Source organism: Phascolarctos cinereus, unplaced genomic scaffold (genome assembly GCF_003287225.1).
Source record: "Phascolarctos cinereus isolate Bilbo 61053 unplaced genomic scaffold, phaCin_HiC Scaffold_5;HRSCAF=322, whole genome shotgun sequence".
NCBI lineage: Eukaryota > Metazoa > Chordata > Mammalia > Diprotodontia > Phascolarctidae > Phascolarctos > Phascolarctos cinereus.
The window spans coordinates 224,836,012-224,857,881 of record NW_027555958.1 but is presented as its reverse complement, the minus strand read 5'-3'; the positions used below and the strand labels follow the sequence as shown (position 1 = coordinate 224,857,881).

The following is a 21,870-nucleotide window of genomic DNA, read 5'->3' as shown; positions in this document are numbered from 1 at the left end:
TCTATCCACTGCACCACCTAGCTACCCCCTTCACCTAGATTTCTACTCATATTGCAACCCATGCTTCCTTCCAGAGAGTCATTCCTTATAATAAAGAACTTTTTAGAAAGAAGAAGAGGTGTAGTGGCAAAGAATTGGAACCTGAAGGGATCCCTGTCAATTCGGGAATGGCTGAACAAGTTATGATATATGAATATAATGGAATACTATTGCACTGTAAGAAATGATAAAGTGGGTGGTTTCAGAAGAAAACCTTTGAGGAAGGGACTCTGAATTTAAGGAGGGTTATCAATTTATCTCGGCCAGGTGGCTCAGTGGGTAGAATACCAGGCCTTGAGTCAGGAAGATTCGTCTTCCTGAATTCAAGTCCGGCCTCAGACACTTCCTAGCTGCGTGACCCTGGGCAAGTCACTTAACCTGTTTGCCTCAGCTTCCTTATCTGTAAAATGAGCTGGAGAAGGAAATGGCAAACCACTTTAGTACCTTTGCCAAGAAAACCCTGAACAGTGTCACAAAGAGTCAGACAAGATTAAAAAATGATCAAACAGCAACATCTATTTAGAGTTGAAAGGGACTTTAGAGGCCATACAGTCAAACCTCCTCATTTTGTGACACATTTTTATACTACCTTGGAAAGGAAGCCTTTCCTGATCCCCTCTTCCCAGACCCTGTCTCCACCCTGAGCCTCACCTCTTCCTATGTTGTCTCCCCTTCTCCCCCAACGACCCTCCAGTGTAAGCTCTTTTGACAGCCCCAACTTGCTTCATGACTGTAATTGCATTCCCTGCTCTAAGCACAGTGCCCGGCACATAGTAGGCTCTTCAGAAATGCTTACTGAAAACGCTGTGAAATTCTAATGACCTTGCTTCATCTCAAAGAAGAGAAGATTCCCTTCTCTGTCTCCCAACACATGCATGCATACGTACACGTCTATACACACATGCACATATACATATACACACATTCTGCTCCATGTCTGTGAAATTCTACATATAATGTCAGAATTGTTTTGATACATTTGTTTGTTTTGTGTCTTTTTTTAAAATAGATTTTGTTGCTAGCTTTCATTTTCATAATTCCTATATATTCCCCTACATCCCTTCTTTTACTCCCTCCTATTTTAAAAAAAAAGACAGGTCTAGAGACTATGGAAATAAATAGTACTACTGGGAGAGTATATTTGTTGATGGATGATTGATGGATCAAGGCAATACAGGTTATATAAAAATAAAAGATATCAAAATTATTTTTAAACAGATAGGTCTAGAGGCTGTGAAAATAAACAGGTCACTACAAGGTAAAAAAATTTGTTGAAGGACAATTAATTAATCAAGGTAATGTAGATAGGCCATAGGCCCTTTGTGTATTGGCAGCCACAATCTTTCACTACCTTCTCTTTCAATTCCACTCTCCTTGTTCTTCATTTTAATCAGAGTTTACCTTCCTAAAAACATTAGGGGCATCTCTGTACATAAGTAGTCTGGACTTCAAATAAAAGCCTTTTTAGCTTGGTAGATTCTTTCAGAGCCGAGTGAGCACAGCCTACCCTTACCTCCAGCCCCCACCAGCTCCATAATGGAATTTGTCCCAGTGTGCTCTTCTTCTCCAAGTCTTTATTAATTGTAGAAATGCATAATGAATGTGTACCTAACAACACACCCCAAAATATTGCCTTGACCAACACTGCTTTGCAAGAATGCCATTAACATAGGATCACAGCTGGAAGTGAATGCAAAGATCATCCAATCCAATCTCCTCATTTAAAAATGAGGAAATTGAGGCCCTGGAAAGGGAGGTGACTTGTCCAAGGTGACTTTCTAAAGGTAGTTAAGAACTGAAATTCAAACCTGAAGTGAAATAAGTAGAATCAAGAGAAGTTTTGATTCAGTAACTGCAATATTGCTTGAAGAACAACTGTGAACAACTAAGTTATTTTGAGTATGATAAACACTCAAATAAATTACAAATGATCCATGAAGGAAGATGCTATCCACCTCCAGAGAAAGAATTGATAAATAGAAGTATGTATAGTATGATTTTACATATATGCATATACACACATATCTGTGTCTAACGGTAGCCTTCTCTAGTGTGGGTGGGCAGAGAGAGAGAAAAAAATGCGCAGCAGAAAACAAACAAACAAAAAGCAGAAGGGAGCACAGAAAGCCAGGGTAGCTCTGAAAATGATGTGTAATATTTGTTACACATTTTGTTCAAAAAAAGTAAATTGTGAAATGGAGATTCATGGTTTCATATTGAATCCTTTTTTTGTGTTATGCAATGTATATGGAAAAAATTTGGGTTTTTTTTTTGGTATTTCAGTTCAAAATGAATTAAAAATTAAAAAAAAAAGAAATTCAAATCCATTCTGACACCAGATTGATGGCTCTTTCCACTGCTCCTGTCAGAACCAAAAACTGGTAGTAAATTTGTGAACTCCATTGTTACACCATTAGACTCATCAAAGAGCCCTGACTCCCTCTTCCTACACCTGAAGTTGTGGCTTGATTTCCTTATCTCCTTTCTTAGAGAACAAACTAACCCCTGAAACATTTTTTCACATGATATTGTGGGGTGTCTTTTTTTTTTTAATGGAATCAATGATGGTAGGAAGGATGTAGCTGACTATTGGCCCCAAAGACAGTCATTAAAATTGGCATGGAGAGTCTAACCCCGGAATTCCCATCATCCCAAAGAACAAAGTCTTACCCACAGATGTAAATGTGACTTTTATCTTCCTGCTGCTGTTGGCTCCATGGCCACTGTGGAACCCACATATGTAAAATACCTCCGTTCCAGCTGAGCCACTTAGACACTGAGTTCCATCAGCCTTGATGGTATGTTTACTGCACCTGGAATCTGAGGAGCTGATTCCTGCAAAGAAGCAATTGTATGGCTATTACTAATGACTGCCTCATTGATTTAGTTTCAATAGAGGATGGGGACTGGACCTGTCAGTTTTATTGGTATAGAGAACTCCCAGATGAGGAAATTTCCTCTACCAAGGCTGGCCAGCACCATCTCTGTAACTTAAACCTTTAAAGAAATGACTAGAATACTAAGAGTGTAAATGTGAGGCACTGGCCAAGGGTTTTTTTTTTACAAATATTATCTCATTTGACCCTTACAAAAACCCTAGATGTTCAGTCACTTCAGTTGTATCCAATTCTTTGTGACTCCATTTGGAATTTTCTTGGCAAAGGTACTGGAGTGGTTTGCCATTTCCTTCATTTTACAGATGAGGAACTAAGGCAAACAGGGTTGAGTGACTTGCCCAGGGTCACACAGCTAGTAAGCATCTAGGGCCAAATTTGAACTCTGGAAGATGAGTCTTCTTGACTTCAGGCCCACCACCTACCTACCCCCAATAATCTCAGAAGGTAGGTGTTATTATTATCCCCTTTTACAGATAAGGAAACTAAGGCAAACAGAGTTTAAGTAACTTGCCCAGGGTTATTCAGCTAGTAAGTGATGCCAGATTTGAACTCAAGTCTTTCTGACTCCAGGTCTGGTACTCTATCCACTGTGCCACCTTCCCATAACACATATAAGAGTTCAGCTGCAGGACGGAATTTGGAATCAGGAAACTGGTTTTTCAGTTGTGGTTCTGTCTAACTCATTCAGCCTTCTTATGCTTCAGTTTTCCCATCTGTACAATAGGGTTAATAACATTTGAACTTTCTATTTCATAGGACTCTTGGGTGGAAATCATGTGCTTTTGTAAACTCTGAAATGCTATATAAATGTGAGTTATTAGTATTGCCCTAGAAGAGCAGGTCAAGTTATTTACAAGTTACACTGGTCATGTCATGTAAAATAATGAAGCTGCCTACTTACCTGGAATGCTGATTAGTCCCTCCTGATTCCATTCAATATTACTCAAATTAAAATCTTTCCTAGTGCAACAACTCAAAGATACGGATTGTTGTCACACATCACCTTCAGGTCTTCTGATGCTTCAATTTCTGTGGAAATCACATTGATTTTTTTCCGGCCCTCATAGTCAAAAATGTCATATGTTAGAGTACAAACATATTCTCCTGAAAAAAAAAATCCAAAACATATCATCTTATTGGTTATTATTACATGAAAACAAGTCTTTAAAGTAACTGAAGGGGGGCAGCTAGGTGGTGTAGTGGATAGAGCACTGGCTCTGGAGTCAGGAGGACCTGAGTTCAAATCTGGCCTCAGATACTTGACACTTACTAGCTGTGTGACCCTGGGCAAGTCACTTAACCCCATTGCCTAGCCAAAAAAATAAAATAAATAAAAATAAAGTAACTGCAGTCACTAGTCACATGTTATATCAATACTTAAATATTAAAAATAATTCTAAACCTTTGGATATCTTTAAAAATGAAAATGAAAGGCTTCTCAGTTTGGAGAAAATTTTGGATGGTACAGATGGACAACTTGGGTCCTTTGGAGGCCAAAAGTGAAAAGGTAGGGAGATGAGAAGGGAACGGAGGCAAATCAGGCAAATGAGAAAGATTAATGTTTAATAAAGGGGACAAAAAGGTGCAAGTTGTAAAGCCCTGGGGAAATAGAAAACTTCGGATAAAAAGCCTTACATTTACATGGCAGACTCAAGACTCATGAGCCTGGTTACACCTAATTACAGTTGAGGAGTTAGACAAAAGAAGTGGAATAAAGGTTATCATCAGAACAATATATGATTGGGGTCAAGGGAGAGGGGTGGGTAGAAAGATGTTCCAGTCATTTAGTAATATTGAGGGAGAGCTGATCACCAATTTGTGTGATCCATTAATACCACACCCCCTCCCAAGTCAGGAGAGCATGAGGAAGGACCCTGGCATGTCAGGTAGACCTCCTGTGGCAGATTTACCAGAGGACGTGGGCAACAGGCTACATGATATAGTGGCACAGAGAGCCAACCTCAAAGTCAGGAAGCCCTGGGTTCTAGTCCACCTCTGACACATCCTGGCTGTGTGAGCCTGGTCAAATCACTTGCCAAAGGGGTCCATGAAACACAAAATTGATTAATGATCCCTGCCTTAGCTTATAATTCTTGGCTTTGGTTACTATATGGCCACCTCAAACACCATTGGGGATCATTGAATTGTAACATGCAACATTTACTACAAGTTTTTTGTTTTGTTTTTTCAATTAAGAAATGAAAGTAATACTTGTGGGAGCTAACTTTATAGCTCTATCAAAAAACAAGTAGGGGCAGCTTAGGTGGGGCAGTGGATAGAACACCAGCCCTGAAGTCAGGAGGACCTGAGTTCAAATCTGACCTCAGACCAAATGCTGTACACTTAACTAGCTGTGTGACCCTGGGCAAGTCACTTAACTCCAATTGCCTTAAAACAAAAAAACAACAAAAAAAGTGCCAACCGACGAACTCAAAACAACCTAACCCATGAAGAATCTTTATGGTCTGCAACAGATTTGCTTGATTTCTACAGATTCCAGCTTAGTTTTTGGTTCATTTTTTATGGCTTGAAGAACTTTCTTGTTTATCAGCTTTCATCACACACTCCCACCCCAATCAGCTTACTGATCAAGAAGAAAACAAACCTACCAGCATCAGTCAGAGAAATATTACTAATAGTGAGGGTTGATATTGACATTTGGTGACTCAGATAAGTGTAAATGGAGAATCTACTGCTGTTCTGAATGTCTGTGGCCCTTTCAAAATGGCGCCAGGTTACATTTGTTGATTGCACTTCATTTTCACACTTCACCGTCACTGTATCCCCTTCATAGATGATTTCTGGGACAACGGAGAACTTTGTTTCATCTGAAAATCCGGGTGAAAGATGTCACAATCAAAACACAAAGAAAAGCCAGAATGCTGGAAGGATATGTATTCAGTGAGCCCTTGCCTGGAATTTCATTGCTCCCACAACCACCAAAAGTTCTCTCTAGTAACTTTGTGGCACATTCCAAGTGTAAAACATGAAGCAAATTTGACATACATTCCTTATTTTATCTGCAATAATTGAAGCTGCAGATGATGATACATATGGTTATAGTAGGAGGATATATATATATATATATCTCAAAGTATTTCACAGATAAAATCAAAGTCACTGATTGATTAATTCTGTTTCTTCCTCCTAACCATTGTTCCTTTATATTATACTGCATACTTTTCTTTATTTTTATGTCTTATATCCTGTTCTTGAATTTTGAATTCAGTGGAAGACAAGGGGAGGGTAAGCAAAGAGCAGGTAATGGATGTCTTTCTTGTACTGACCAGTCTTTTACATTAAACTACTCATCATTCATCATCTTGTAAGGATGAAACTCTAAACAAAATCATTAAAATTAATTTCAAAAAATAATAGAATGCCAGGATAGACTTTAGAATTAATTTAGGTTGGGGCAGCTAGGTGGCACAGTGGATAGAGCACTGATCCTGGAGTCAAGAGGACCTGAGTTCAAATCCGGCCTTAGACACAGTACTTCTTAGCTGTGTGATGCTGGGCAAGTCACTTAACTCAAATTGCCTTGCAAAAAAAAAAATTTAGATCAACTACCTGTCCAATGTATGAATCTCTTCCTGTAATACCCTTTTATGGACTTCAATCAAACTCTCCTTATGTACTTCCAGCAATGAAGAGCTTCCTACTTAACTAGGTAGCCCATTTCATTTTTGGATAATTATAATTGTTATGAGATTGATCTATGGACATAGACGTAGATGTGTACATGTATATACATATATTTATTCATATATACACATACATATATATTTATTTTTACATACATACATATTTATTTTATATACAGATATGTGTGTATGTATATATGTCATAAACATATATGTCTATGTATGTATTTCAATATTTTACCTTTGGAGACACCCCAAAAAAGTCTATTCTCTTTTCCACATAAGTCCTTCAAAGCTTTCTATGATCTTCTTACTACCATCCTCCACCCTTCCCTGACACATTTCTGGCCTTGAATTCTGACACATCTTAAAACAGCAAGATGATCTGCTTTCTAAATATGATTAAATGTTCTTTTATAGAGCACTGAAACATACATTTAAAATTAGATCCTTCATTACTTAAGCAAGTGACTATCTTTGAATATCACTTACAGTCATCGTTACTATCACTGTAGTCAACAAAATGATAGCCATTGCCATTCTGATTTTAGCAAACACTCGTTATCAGGAATAATTGAGAGAATTGGGTGCTCTAGATAACTGAGTTATCACATATGGATTGTCAATTTTGAGAGAATCTGGATATGACAAATATATGCCTAATATAATTTTTCTGAACATTAGTCTCTCTTTTTTAATGATTCAATACAGCTTGTTAAGACTTAATAGTGCTATGGAGAAGGAGGGTCATCATTCTGAATATAAATTCTTATTATATAGTACTGCTGATGTGGGAAATACAGAAGATTGGACTGAATAGGTCTTCCTTGTAGGGTGTCCTTTTGTGAATATATTCCTTATATTAGCATTTAAAAAACCCCACACATTTGACTTTCTCAGGGTATTAGAGCAGAGAATACTGTTCCAGTGATACGAGTTTACTTGTGATTTGGGTTTCAAATCAATGAAACTTTACCATATGGAGGGGAATCATGATGAGGGTGTTTCTACATGAAGTCATACTTACTTTAAAAAAAATTTAAGATTAGAGGATCACAGATCTAGAGCTGGATTTGGGATTGGGAGTGCCATAGGAGGAACTTGTTCTCTAGGTCTTGATTTATACAGTTTTGCATTTTGGGCAGAATTTCATTCTGTTTACAAGAAAATGTAAAGAATTGAAGTCCTTACTCTCAGTAGCTGCATCAAAGGAGAGGGTCCACTCTATACGTTGAATTGATCAGTGTCTTGACTCGATCATTTGCTTCATTCATTTGCGTTGGTGTTGGTTTTGTTGCCTGGATATTGTAGATAACAACAATACTTCCAGGCCTGCACAAGCACCAAAATGATAAAAATAATAATAGTTGACATTGACATAGAACTTTAGAGTCAACACAGCATTTTACACACATCATCCCACCTGATCTTCATAACTCTGTGGGTTAGGTCAGGGGCATATTATTATCCCTATTTTACAGATGTCAAATTATAGCTTTAGAGAGTAAAGAGAATTGTTCAAGGTCATAGACCACTTGGGTCTAGACCTCAGCTCTTCTCATGCCAAGTCTATCTATCCATTAATCCATCCATCTATCTATCTATCTATCTATCTATCTATCTATCTATCTATCTATCTATCCATCTATCTATCTATCCATCTATCCATCTAATGCATCTAGCTATCCATACATCTATCCATCCATCCATCCATCCATCTGTCCACCCATCCATCCATCCATCCATTTGTCTATCCATCTATCATCTATCTATCTATCTATCTATCTATCTATCTATCTATCTATCCATCTAATGCATCTAGCTATCCATCCATCTATCCATCCATCCATCCACCCATCCATCCATCCGTCCACCCATCCATCCATCCATCCATTTATCTATCCATCTATCTATCTATCTATCTATCTATCTATCTATCTATCTATCTGTCTGTCTGTCTGTCTGTCTGTCTGTCTGTCTGTCTGTCTGTCTGTCTATCTATCTATCTATCTATCCATCTAATGCACCTATTCATCCATCCATCCATCCATCCATCTATCCATCCACTGCCTATCTACTTATCTATCCATCCATCTATCTGTCTTATCTATCTATCTTACAAATAAGGAAATGGAGATCCAGATGAAGAAATTACTAGCCCATGGTTACAGAACTAGGGAGAGTCTGAGCCAGGATTCAAACTTCAAGCCTCCTAACAAAAGATTTGGTGTACTCTACACTGTACCATGGTTTTCAATTATTCACCCCATTTTCCAGATGAGATTGAAGCCCAGGGAAGTTAAATGCCTTGTCTAGGGACACACACTTAGTTTGGAGCTAAGATTCAATCCCAGGTGTACTATCTCTAAGTCCAGTATTCTTCTTCTTCTTAACAAGTGAATAATAATATGCTTACCTGAAGCCTGTAATCAGCACTGATTTGAAGCCTGGTAAAATACTGTAACCTTTCCAGAACTGAAAAACAAAGGTAATTGGAAGAGATTTCAGAAGAGAGATTGGACTTTTTCCCCAACAATGAGACACTTTGGAAATAACAACTTCAAGCTGGAGAAATCTCACAGAATTTTAAAGCCTAATGTCAGTAACCTCTAATTTTCAGTGTCAATAGTAAAAGAATTTCCCCCCTTTAATTAGGGTAGCCCTGCTATTACATTCAAAAAGGCTGATTGAATGATTTATAATCTGGAGTTACCAGCTACCTGACATCCCATTAGGAGAAGGTATGAAGCTCTGATAGAGTCTGCAAGGTCTCTGTGATGTTGCACATGGCTCTGGAGAGCCTCTCTCTGAATGCTAGCTGTCCCTCCTAGAGAAGCTTCAGCAGGCCTGAGCTCCTCAGCCAGGCTCTGAAGAAGCCTTCTGTTCTACTAATGTAGTAACTCACCACCTGGCTTAAGTGAATATGCCCAAGGACACTGCTCTTAACCATGGATTAGGATGACATAGTTTTAGTATCAATGCTGCATGAAAATGCACCAAAAGACTTTGAAAATCCCATTTGCAGGTTGTGGGAAGACTAGAGCTGTAACAGGGGTGAGGCAATCACAGCCTTGCCCTAGGGTGTCAAAATTTAGAGGGTCCTTATAATGCATGTGTACCTTCAGCACACAGAAACAACTGCTTCGCATTTAGTAAGGATAATTTGTTGAGATAGCAAGCTACTAGACGGCAGCTTCACCCCCAGGTAAGTGCTTCTCCAACTGCGTTCCATTTTGTACCTTCCTTGCTTGCCATCTCTCCAGCATCTGTCCCTCTGTGTGTGTGTGTGTGGAGTGGGCAGTGGGAGGATAGGAGATGACTGTATCATAGGATCTTACCCATCATGGGACCAGTTCATCTCAAAGTACAAGCTCTTCTCTGAGGTCTCTGACCTATTCCCAAATAAATTTGTCTTAAAAAGCAGACCTTGGTTTGCCTTCTGTGGTGCTTGCCCTGAGCACTAGAATTGCTAGCTCTGGCTCTGCTAATGGATGCCTAATAAGTGTGAGGGGCCAATGTTTTTGGATAGCCTGTCATTTTGTCCCTTCATATAGCATTAATGCAGTAAATTAGAATCACTAACTCTTCTGTCTACATCAGTTTTCCTCCCACTTGTAGTTCCATCCTTTTCCTATGGCTCTCCTTACAATGAGGGAAAAATTGTGCCTCCTACTCTAGGAGGGCCTGACAGTCCAATCTTAAATCCCTGTATGTTCTATATTCTCAGTACTATAGCTATACCATCCAAAGGAGTGTATCTTCTGAGCCTCAGTCATTAAAAGCAATACCCAAACCTGCTCTCTTATTGAGGAGAATTTGAAAATGACCTTAACACACAGTGAAAGGGCAGCCCCAGCTTAAGGCAAAGTTATTGAATGTTTGCTTTTACTCTCCTCACTCAGACTGGAAACTGAGACCGAGAGAGAGTTTGTTGTTTTAAAGGCTCCTCTAAATGGGTACATACCGCTCTTTCCAAATCTGTTTTGTACGACCTATACAGGGCAGAGGAGGAGTTCTTGAGATCTTCCTGAAAGTCCATCTTGAGTCTGACTGACATCCTTAGTGTAATATCTTGTTAAACGGAGAAAAGAAAAGTAAAAGAAAATAAAAGTTTCATTAAAACTGAATAAAGCAGGGATGAGGGGAGGATGGGAATTTTTAAATCTCAAGAGAATTGTCTACAGTACTGCAATAGAGAATACTAAACAATCTAGAGAATTCCTCGGGCTAATGTCAGACATTAGCCAAAACAAAAGAAATAGCAAAGACACAAACGGAGCTGCTGCTTACCTTTCAGAATGACTTCCTGACAATAGGGTCCCTTGGCAGGCATTTCCTTGAGGCAGCTACAGTCTTCTGGGGCTGAGCTGTGATAGCTTTGACAAGTGAGGTTAGGAAGGCACACTTCCGGGAGCCACTTATATCCACTTTCACAAGAACAAACAGTCTCATTCCCATTGGGCCTGCATACTAGCATCAACCAAAAAGAGAGGGTAGAGAGTTGTGATTTTTTTTTTTGCAATAGGTCAGACATTTCAATAAGATTACTCAAATACAAGTACAAATGCAAGTACAAATATGTGTATCTTATGAAATGTAAGCTCCCTGAGAACAGGCACTCAATTTCCCCGTCCCTTCCCTTCCTTCTTTCCTTTTTTCCTTCTTTCTTTCCTTCCTTTTTTCCTTCCTTCCTTCTTTCTTTCCTTCCTTCCTTCTTTCTTTTCTTCTTTCCTTCCTTTCCTCCTTTCCTTCCTTTCTTTTTTCTGTCTTTCCTTCCTTTCTTTCCTTTTCTCTTTCTTTCTCTCTCTTCATCTTTCTCCCTTCCTTGATCTCTTCTTTCTTTCCTTCCTTCTTTCCTTCCTTCCTTCCTTCCTTCCTTCCTTCCTTCCTTCCTTCCTTCCTTCCTTCCTCTCCCCTCACTTCCTTTCTTCCTTCCTTCTTTCCTTCCTTCCTTCCTTCCTTCTTCCTTCCTTCCTTCCTTCCTTCCTTCCTTCCTTCCTTCCTTCCTTCCTTCCTTCCTTCCTTCCTTCCTAACCAGCAGCTGGTGAAGTGCCTGGCACATACCAGGTGCTTATTATATGCTTGTTGATTCATTGATTGATTATATATAATTTTCCAGATTTGTAGGAAATTCAAATTGGACTTTGTCAAAACTTTTCTAATTTGTCTTAGTACTATAATTTCTATAGCCACAAACATCACACACTGGTACAGCATTATGTACTGGTAGCTAAAAGATCATGCTGTGACCCTTTCTACCAGCTGCCTGTTCTGACTAATAATAAATGGCTTCCTGGATGTAAGTGTAAACGGGTTTGTGCTGTGCACATTTCAAGTCAAACTTGGCCAGAACAGGGTGGTACTGGAAGGGTGCTGAAACAGTCTTGCAAACACAAGCTGGCTAGACTTTTCCTAGGGCTGGTACCCAGGTGAAATGTTTCCTCAAAGCTTTCTGCAAAATGAGAAAAACAACTAGGCTCTGACTAAACACTCAGATTGTAATTCAGCCTTTTTCAAGGGCAGAAGATGTGCTCAGGCTTTATGTGATCGCTAAGTAAGCAAAGCCAGGGAAATCAGCTCTTTGTTCTGGAAGGGAAGTGAACAGGGTTGGCGTTATACATAGGTTGTATAGGGATGCCTGCCTGGTGTAATATGAGGGGCAGTGCGAAGGCACTGCTTCCTGTGTTCAAAAATGCTTCTCCTCTGCCCTGAAATTCCATCATTAGAAATTGTTACAAACAGCTAAAACAACAACCTAAACCAAAACAGAATACTATGTAATTAAGACCATCGAGCTTGGCTCCAAAGAAAAAAAGAGAAAATCCCCCTCCTTTTCTTTTTTGCAGTGATAAGGGGACTCTGAGTTTGGAACATTGCATATATTGTCAGACTTCATTGATGTGTGTATTAGATTTGCTGAATTACTTTAAAAAAAAGTTCTTCATTACAAGGAATGACTTTCTGAGGAAGGGGTGGGTAAAGGAACATGCGTGGAAATAAAGGTGATAAAAAACCAAAAGATATAAATTTTTAAAAATGTAATTGGATGCAGTGATATCCATTGTATATAAGCATATGCAAAGAGTGTGGAATTTTGACAACATGTTGAAACTATTATCTACCATCAGAACCCATCTCTGATATGGTCCATCAATCCTTGGGAATTTCCTGAGGTTAAAGTACTTTGCTCAGGACCATGAAGCTAGTAAGTGGGGGATTTTAACCTAGGTCTTTCTGACTCTAAATGCCATCCATTACCCACACTATCTCTTTCTCTCTATGTAAGTGTAGTAATTCTTAGAATGGTGGTCTGGTAGAGAATTCCCCAGATGTCTGTGAGAATGCTCTATTCCATGTTGTTTGTACTCTGCTTTAAGGTAATGAAGAGAATGTATATTGAAGGAGTAACTCAGAACAATAGAAAGTACCCTGAGTGTTCAGGAGAGGACAGAGAAAAGAAGGGAAAAGTTGGTACTACCATGTGAAATTTGATGACTGCTTAAAAAAAATACTTTGTTGTTCAGCCGTTTCAGTAACATTTGACTCTTCATGACTCTATTTGGAGTTTTCTTGGCAGAGATACTATAGTGGTTTGCCATTTCCTTCTCCAGTTCATTTTTACAGGTAAGGAAACAGACAAACAGGGTTAAGCAACGTGCCCAGGGTCACACAGTTGGTAAGTGTCTGAGACCAGATTTGAACTTAGGAAGATGAGTCTTCTTGACTGCAAGCCTGATGCTCTATCCACTGTACCACCTGGTTGCAGCTCCCCCAAAATATGCAATCCTTTTTGCTTATGGAAATGTTCATGTTTATTGATGATATTCAAATTCATAATAATCATGATTTTAAAATTAAAAAGTATGTTAATAGACCTGGGTTAAAATATTGCTTCTAATGTTTTTTTGGGCAAGTCCCTTAACCTCCCTGGGCCTCAGTTTCTTTATCTGAAATGAAGGGGTAGGACTATATGGGCCTTTAAGATGCTTTTCAGCTTCACTTCTATGAACCTTATGAATGAAAGGAAAGAAAGTGCTACCCATAGCTGCGAAATCCAGTTCTAGGAAAACCATGCCTTCCACTGGATGGAGAAATCAAACTGCTTAGGTATGCGTATTAAGCAGACCTAAAGAAAGAATAATTACAAAATAAGGAAGTAGCAGCAAAAGATTCTGGAAAATCCCCACATTGTCCAACAGAATAAATTTTATGCTAGATAGTGGTTAATGGGGAACAAGGTGGCCTTGTGTCAATGTCAGTAGTGGTCAACCAGTACCTTACAGTATGGTGCCCCACCCAGACTTCCTTTCCTAGGACAGGCCCCTATCTTCCTTTCCCTCTTCTATCCCTCCCTCCCCCAGATCAAAACTTTAATCTACAATCTACGAATTAATTAAGGAGGTACAATTTGATGCATACTAAGGCGCCTTTTCTTGGGCAGCTAGGTGGCGCAGTGGATACAGTGTCAGGCCCGAGGTCAGGAAGACTCATCTTCTTGAGTTCAAATCTGCCCTCAGACCTTTAGTAGCTGTGTGACCTTGGGCAAGTCACTTAATCCTTTTTAGCTCAGTTTCCTCATCTGTAAAATGAGCTGGAGAAGGAAATGGCAAACTACTGCAGTATCTTTGCCAAGAAAACCCCAAATGGGGTCATGGAGAGTCAGACACAACTGAAACAACTAAACAACAACAACCACCTTAAACTCACTACTATAATTGGTGAGGGAAGGGGGAGAAAGAGGGTATTGGAATTTTGAAGATCCTGACAGCAGTTATCTTGTAAGTTCACTGGCACAGGGAACTCCCAATGAGAAACACTTTCTATCAATGTGGATTGACACCTGCTTTGAAACTTGGAGTCTTGGAGAATTTCCTAGAACACTGGGAGGTAAAGTGATTCTCCAGGGTTGTATAGCCTCTATTGTGTCAGAGATAAAACTTGAAGCCATGTATTACTGACTTCAAGGTGAACTCATTATGGCACAATACTTCTAATGTACTTACTTAGCCAGGATATTCAATAAAAATCAGAAGCTACTGAACTTTCCTTTTTTGGACTTTGCATTCTTGCTAAATTCATCTCTGGTCTGACCCTCTTCTTCTTCACTCTTATTCTGAAACAGATTCCCAGGAAGTAGCCTCATAGTTTCCTGAGTTCTCTGTCCCTGGGAACTGATGGCCCACGGGGTGGAGTTTTGGGGTCTCTCCCCACGTGGTCCCTTGAGTTCTCAAATCTCTCCTCCATAAAATTGTATTTGTTTTTAAAAGTTGATTTGAGGACCCATTTCATGCTGCTTGACCTGACTGCTGAGATTGCTTGCTATGTCTCTGCTCAGTCCTTGGGGAGGGTGGACTTGCTTATTAAATCAAATTTTTTTCTCATTGAAAAGAGCTCCTGAGTGCTAGTCTCCTAATGTATACATGCCCTTGAAGGATGCAACAGTGACTTGGTACTTACCTGTTGTAACTTTCATGCTTAAAATGTCAGTGCTCAGGTTGTCATTTATCACTTGGATTGGAAAACTGAGGTTTTGTAAGTAAGCTTTGAAAGGCTCCAAAAGTGATGCGTTTTCAAAACTTATTTCAATCTCAATATCATATTCTTCAGGTGCAGGACTGCTTGTGGCCACTGAAAAGAAAATATGAAAAGAAACATATCAGAAGGAGGAGAGGGAATGGTGGATGGAATATTATTCATAGCAGAGATTAATGGAGTGAGTTGGTGACTACATATATGTATATAGCCTTGTTGTTCAGTTGTTTCAGTCATGTCCGACTCTTTGTGACCCCATTTTGGGGTGGCAGAGATACTGGAGTGGTTTTCCATTTCTTTCTCCAGCTCATTTTACATATGAGGAAACCGAGGTGAACAAAGTTAAGTGACTAGCCCGGAGTCACACAGCTAGTAAGTGTCTGTCTGAGGCTGGATTTGAACTCAGGAAGACAAGTCTTTCTGACTCCAGGACTGGTACTGGATGCACTGTGCCACCTAGATGCCCATCACTTTCCCTTATCTCACAAATCTAATAAGTCACCAAATCTTGCTATTACAACTTCCACATTTCTGACACCCACCCCCTTCTTTCCACTTATCCAGCTGTCATCTTAATTCAAGTCTTTATCACTTTTCATCTAGATCATTGCAACAGCTTCCTAATTGTTCTCCATGACTCAAGTCTCACCACGTCAGTCCCTCAGTCCAACTAGCTGCCAAAGTGATGTTCCTTAAATCCAGGTCTGACCATGTCACACTCACAGTCAATAAAATTCAGTGGTTCCCTATTGCCTCTAAGATAAATGTAGCTCTTAAACCAGGTGATTTTTCTTCACCATGCAAACATGATTCATTGGAACACAGGCTCTGGAATTGAAGGAAATGGGTTCAAATCCTAGCCTTGCTTGTGTGAGTGGAAACAAAACATTCCCTCTCTTCATGTACACTACTCTTTTACCAATCTAATAGGTCCTTCTAGGTCCATCTAGGTCCTTGGGTGCAGCCTTTTGACTGAGTCCAAGTTTTACAGAACAAATCCTTTTATTAAATGGATTTGTTCTGTGAAGTTTGGATTCAGGGAAAGGGCCGCACTCGAGGACCTAGAAGGCCCCATGTGGCCTCGAGGCTGAAGTTTCGCCACCCCTGGAGAGCCTTTGCAACTTTGCCCCTAACTTTCTAACATTGCTGTACATTACTTTCCATCCCACACTTGACAGTCTAGACAAAATTGCCTCTCTGTTCCTCACACAAGACATGCCATCTTCTGTCTCTATGCAATCATCCAGATTGTCCCTTATGCCTCAGATGCACTCCTTCCTGAGCATCACTTCCCAGAATCCCTTTCTTTCTGCCAGCTGCAGATTCTTTGGGGATCCTGATTCTGACATCTAGCATGTCACTATAACTATCCCCCTCAGCTTTCTTGTCACCTATATACTTTGATAAATGTCTGTTTGCACCCACTGTGGTTTATACCTTTTTCTTCTGTGCACTAAAAGATATTTTATTGATGTTGTTTAGTTTGGCTCATCTGTAATAACCCACTAATCCTCACCCCCACCCCAACCCAAGCCCTTCCTTGTAATAAATGTCCAGCAAAACAAATCAACCTGATGGCTGTGTCTGAGAAAGCATAACCCTTGTGCATCTCTAGCCCATTATTTCTTGTCAAGAAATAGGAAGTACATTGTATTATCAGTCATCTGAAGTCATACCTATCTGGCACTGTTAAGCAGAATCCTACCTACTTATAGGGCAGCTAGGTGGCACAGTGGACAGAATCAGGAAAACTCATCTTCCTGAGTTCAAATCTGGCCTCAGACAATTACTGGCTGTGTGACCTGGGTAAGTCACTTAACCCTGTTTGCCTCAGTTTCCTCATCTGTAAAATGAGCTTCAGAAGGAAATGGCAAACCACTCCAGTATCCTTGCCAATAAGAGTCCGGCATGAAGAGTTGGGCATGACTGAAAAATGAACAACAACCTACTTAAAAGCATTACTTTGCAGACTAGGGACATTTGGAGGAAGGACAAGAAGTGTGGCATAAAAAAATCTGTTTTATTTTTTCAAACATAATAACATAATGATTTTTCTTCACAGTGCAAACATAATTCATTTGAACACGGGACCTGGCGTCGAAGGAAATGGGTTCAAATCCTAGCCGTGCTTATGTGACCTGGGACAAAATATAGCCTCTCTTCAAGTACACCACCCCTTTACCAATCTAACAGGAATAGGGAAAACTCAGTGTTTGGAATTATACTGGTTATCACCTCTAAGCAAGGGAAAGACATTTACATAAGGGCAGGAGAGCCTAGTGCTAAAATGAGAAGTCTTAGTGATAATAATAGCTAACATTTATTTACTGTGCTAAGTAAGCCGTTTACAAGCATTATCTCACAGCAACCCTGGAAAGTAGATGCTATTATTATCTCTATTTTACAGATGAGGAAACTGAGGCAAACAGATGTTAAGTGACTAGCCCAGGCCCACACAACCAATAGTGTCTGAGGCAGAATTTGAATTCAGGTCTTCCTGACCCCAGGTCCAGAGCTTTACCCACTGAGTCATCTAGCTGCACACTCAGCTCAATCTCGTTACTACTGATGCCACAGGGGAGAGTCTCCTCTTGATTCTCTGCCTTTATTTGACTCTGGTCTTTGAAAAAAATTGGCAGGAGGGTTCTCTGGGAGCCAGTGCTGATTAGCATTTGAGAACTGCCTTTCACTTTTCAATCCCTGGTTCTTAGCTAGCTCTTGCAAGAACACTTTCAGTTGAGTTAGGAATGATTGGGTCTCTGACTGTGCCTGCTCGTTAATATATCAATTTTAGACCCCATGAAGCAAAGACACCAATAGTTATTCAGCAAATGTTACCCGCTTAACGCTTTTATAAATGCTCTATGGTCAAGGACATCTTTACTGAGTGAAGGTAGCCAAGCCATTGTTCTAAGGACCATAGGACTGAGAACTAGAAGAGACCTTGGAAATCACTGAATTCAAGTCCCTCATTTTACAGATGAGGAAACTGAGGCTCATTGACTTGCCCAAGAGTCAATAGGCTAGACTTGGGACCATAGACCCAGAGCTGGAAGGGGATTCAGAGGCTAACTAGTGAAACCTCCTCATTTTGCAGGTGAGGAAAACAAGATCCAACCCAGTTGAATGACTTACCCAAGGTCATAGAGACAAAAAACACCAGATGTGAGAACAAACAAGGGCTTTGAGCCCATGTTCTCAGACTCCAGAATCAGAGATCATCTCTTGTACCATGCAACCTTTCAGGTATTGCTGTTCTCTGATTTTTTCTGACTTTGATGTCATATTTGGAATGTGGTCTATTCCAAGTACCATCAGTGCCAGAGAGGGTGGATCTATCACTAGACCCAGAAGGCATAAGCAAACAATGACTTCCCTTCTTCTTTCCCATAAATCTCTGCAGTACCCCACTTATCTTGAAGGGACATTTCTGGAAAGTTGGCCCCAAACTGTAATAAGTGATGTTGGCTTCTCCGATATAAAGGATTAAGCAAACAAAACTATTTTTCCAAGCAGTCCTGACAAGAACCATGGTTTCCAGTTACAGCCAGTAAAGGTAGGCATAAATTAACGTTCCACTCCACAGCCCAATGAAACATAAACATGCTGACTTCATCTAGTAGACAATGTCCTAGTACTCAGGAGGGTGGGAGAGAAGGAGGGAGATAATTCTTTATCAACATTAATTCTTTCTTTTCTTTTCTCCCTTTGGTCCCGAAGCAGGTGAATACCCATCCAAGCAGCAATGTTTTCATGTTCCTTCTGGAAACCATTCTCAATGGAGTGAAATTCTCAATGCAGATCTCCTAATTTGATGGAGTCTAGTCCTATAAGTTTCTTCACTGATCTGATATGATTACAGGAAGAGAAATAGCTTTAGTTAATGGACAGAAAATCGACCTCAGAGCCAGGAAAGCTGGGTCCAAGCCCTATCTCTACCATATTTTTTCCTAAGTCAACAAATCTTTGCAAAGCACCTACTATGTCTTAAGAATTGTTACATTAGTACCATACTAAGTACTGAGGATACAAAGTAAAAAACAGTGCTTTCTTCAAAGGGGCTCACTCTTTTTTTTCCTAATCATTCGTTTTTCAAAATATTTAGTTCCAAATTTTTCCTCCCTCCAGCCCCTCCTCAACTCGTTGGGAAGGCAAGCAATATGATTTCCATATTTTCCATATTCCAGTATTTCCATATTAGCCATGTTGCAAAAAAAAAGTGAAGGAGGCAAGAAAAATAAAGTGGAAAAATGTGCTTCAATCTGTACTCAGCTGTCTCTACCATATATTGGCTGTGTGACCCTGGGCAGGTAACTTCACCTCTCAGTGCCCAAGCAAATCTCAAAGACTATAAATTGCAGGGCAATTGCAAGTCTGTATTGGTAAAGAGATTTTCCCCAGTAGAAGTTCTCCATGGCAATGAAATCCTGGGTCCAGTTCCACCCCATTCCATGATCAAAGAACCTGACCCATCTTCAGGTGTGAAGAGTGGAACTGTCTGACTGAGGGAGCTCCTCAGACATCGGGTTACCTGTGACAGCTGGAGGTGCCATGCTAAAGTAGTCATGGAGCCCTGAGTGAGGTGAGGTCTTGCCTATTAGTCCCATCTCATCTATCGAGTGTGGTAATTAGGCTATATAACTTCATAGGACTGTTTTGACTCCAGTGATTAATAGCTAACTATGTGATCTGAGAGAAATGAGTATTTCTCTCTTGTACTACTAATTATTGAATAAGACTAAGGCTGTTTCCCCCCTTTTCTAGTTCCCCATCCAAAAATGAACCAGTGTGGGAAATCTTGGGCAAAGACTGTGGATTCCTGCTCAGTTTGTTTAGTCAGACAGGTCTGGGGAAATTAGATTCTCCCATTTGTCAGACTGGTGATATGGAGATTGATAAGTCTCTTTGACCAAGATTTGGGTAATTCAAGTCATGTACCTCAAGACCTTCATTGTAATATAGCCCACCTCTCATTGTAATATTCATTCTCTCATTAATTATTAACTAATCAGAATTAATTGCCACCCTAATAACCTGCTCTACCACAATCATATAAACTGTGAGCCCACTGCCATGAAAGGTCTTTGGTATTCTAGAGTCCCACTTATCTCTTTTTATTTATTATTTTATTTATTAATAAATATGCTAGCCTTATTAATAACATGGTTAAATTACCCAGAAATTATATCTCTCTATGTAAATTACCCAGAAAATTAATAAAATGATTAAATAAATGATAAAATGATTAAATTACCTAGAAATTATGTCTCTCAAACTTTATAAATGTCACAGATCTCTGGAACATTTCACCTAATATCTTTGAGCTCCAGTTTTCTCATCTGTAAAATTAGGATAATATTCCCTACCTTTCACATCTCATATGGGAATGTCCTGAGGGAGGAATACTAGATTTGGAATTGGAGGACCTGGGATCCTTAGAGGTCATCAGTCTAACCCCTTTATTTTACAGATGAGGAAACCAAAGTCCAGAAAAGTTTAAAAAAAAAAGTAAGTCTCATAGGTAGTAAATAGTGTAATTGAGATTCAAACCACGTCCTCAGATTTCAAATACATTGCTCTTTCCAGCGTTAGCAAGCTGCCGCTGGCTCTGAGATTTACTACCTGTATAACCCTGGGTGAGTTATTTAACTATTCTGGTTTTCAGTTTCCTCATTTGTAAAATGGGGAGAGGAAGAGGACAGTGTTAGATGATCTCTAAGGTTCCTTCCAGAGCTGGACAGAGCTGAAGAAGCCATTTGGTCAAGCTTCCTCATTTTAAGAATGAGGAAGCTGAAGCCCAAGTATTTGTCCAGGATCCCACAAGTAGAAAGCATCTGAGATGGGATCTGAACCCAGGATCTATGAGGATGAAAGGAGATAATGACATGGTGGGTGATTTTTTTTTTGAGTCACTATTATGACCACCAGGGGGGATTAAAGCTCTCAGTCTCTCCCGTCGATACTCAGGTTCTCTCCTTTGGAAAAGTAAAGGAACTAATGGACCACATTGTAGACCTGTTCAAACATAGACTGCAGGCCTAGAAACAAGCCTAGAGAACACCAGGTCTTTGACCAGCCCTCCCTCCCAGCCCCCATCACTGCCCACAGCCCCCAGGACAACAGTGAGCACTTTGCTTTATTGTAACAAAGATTATAGCCATGAGAACACAATGATGCCCTTGGCAGTCTCACAAGCAGATCACGCTTCTCAGAGGGGGTCAGACAGAGCTGGTAAATCATGGTTGCCAGGTTTGCAGAAAGGACTTGGAATGCAGTTTGTTATGGGCCACTTCAGGCTGGTATGAACTTTGCCCTTGTTTGACTAGGCATTAAGCAGTCACTCTTCCTAGCACATGTTTGGGAAGCCCTGGGCTAGATGAGAGCTAGAAGGGACCCCAGACCCAACCCCCTCATCTTACAGAGGGGGAAGCTGAGGCTTAGGGAAGTCAAAGTCACTTAGGTAGTAAGTATCAGAGGGTGGTTTTAAACCCAGGGTCTCTGACTTCAGAGTAAGTACTTTCTATTGTACCATTCTGCTTTCTCTGCTCTATGCATATTTCTTTTGCTGGGCACCCCTTTATATAATAATAATTACAGCTATAAGTTAATAGAATAATAACTATTTAAATAATAACTATAATAATTATGTTTATCTTAACAGCTAGCATTTATGTAGAGCTTTATGATTTGCAAAAGCACTTTACAAATATTATCTCCTTTGATCCTAACAACTCTGAGAGGTCGGTGCTATCATTATT

The 21,870-nt window shown here is 39.9% G+C and overlaps 1 protein-coding gene across 1 annotated transcript in view; it reads right to left on the bottom strand.

The window, feature by feature from the left end:
* The window catches only part of ADGRF5 (adhesion G protein-coupled receptor F5), an 83,737-nt gene that overhangs the window by 23,489 nt on the left and 38,378 nt on the right, over positions 1-21,870 (bottom strand). The window contains 10 exon segments of the mRNA XM_020993882.2: positions 2,710-2,874; positions 3,838-3,918; positions 3,921-4,040; positions 5,546-5,764; positions 7,772-7,797; positions 7,799-7,912; positions 8,997-9,055; positions 10,545-10,651; positions 10,871-11,050; positions 15,038-15,208. Coding sequence (XP_020849541.1) covers positions 2,710-2,874; positions 3,838-3,918; positions 3,921-4,040; positions 5,546-5,764; positions 7,772-7,797; positions 7,799-7,912; positions 8,997-9,055; positions 10,545-10,651; positions 10,871-11,050; positions 15,038-15,208 — 1,242 coding nt within the window.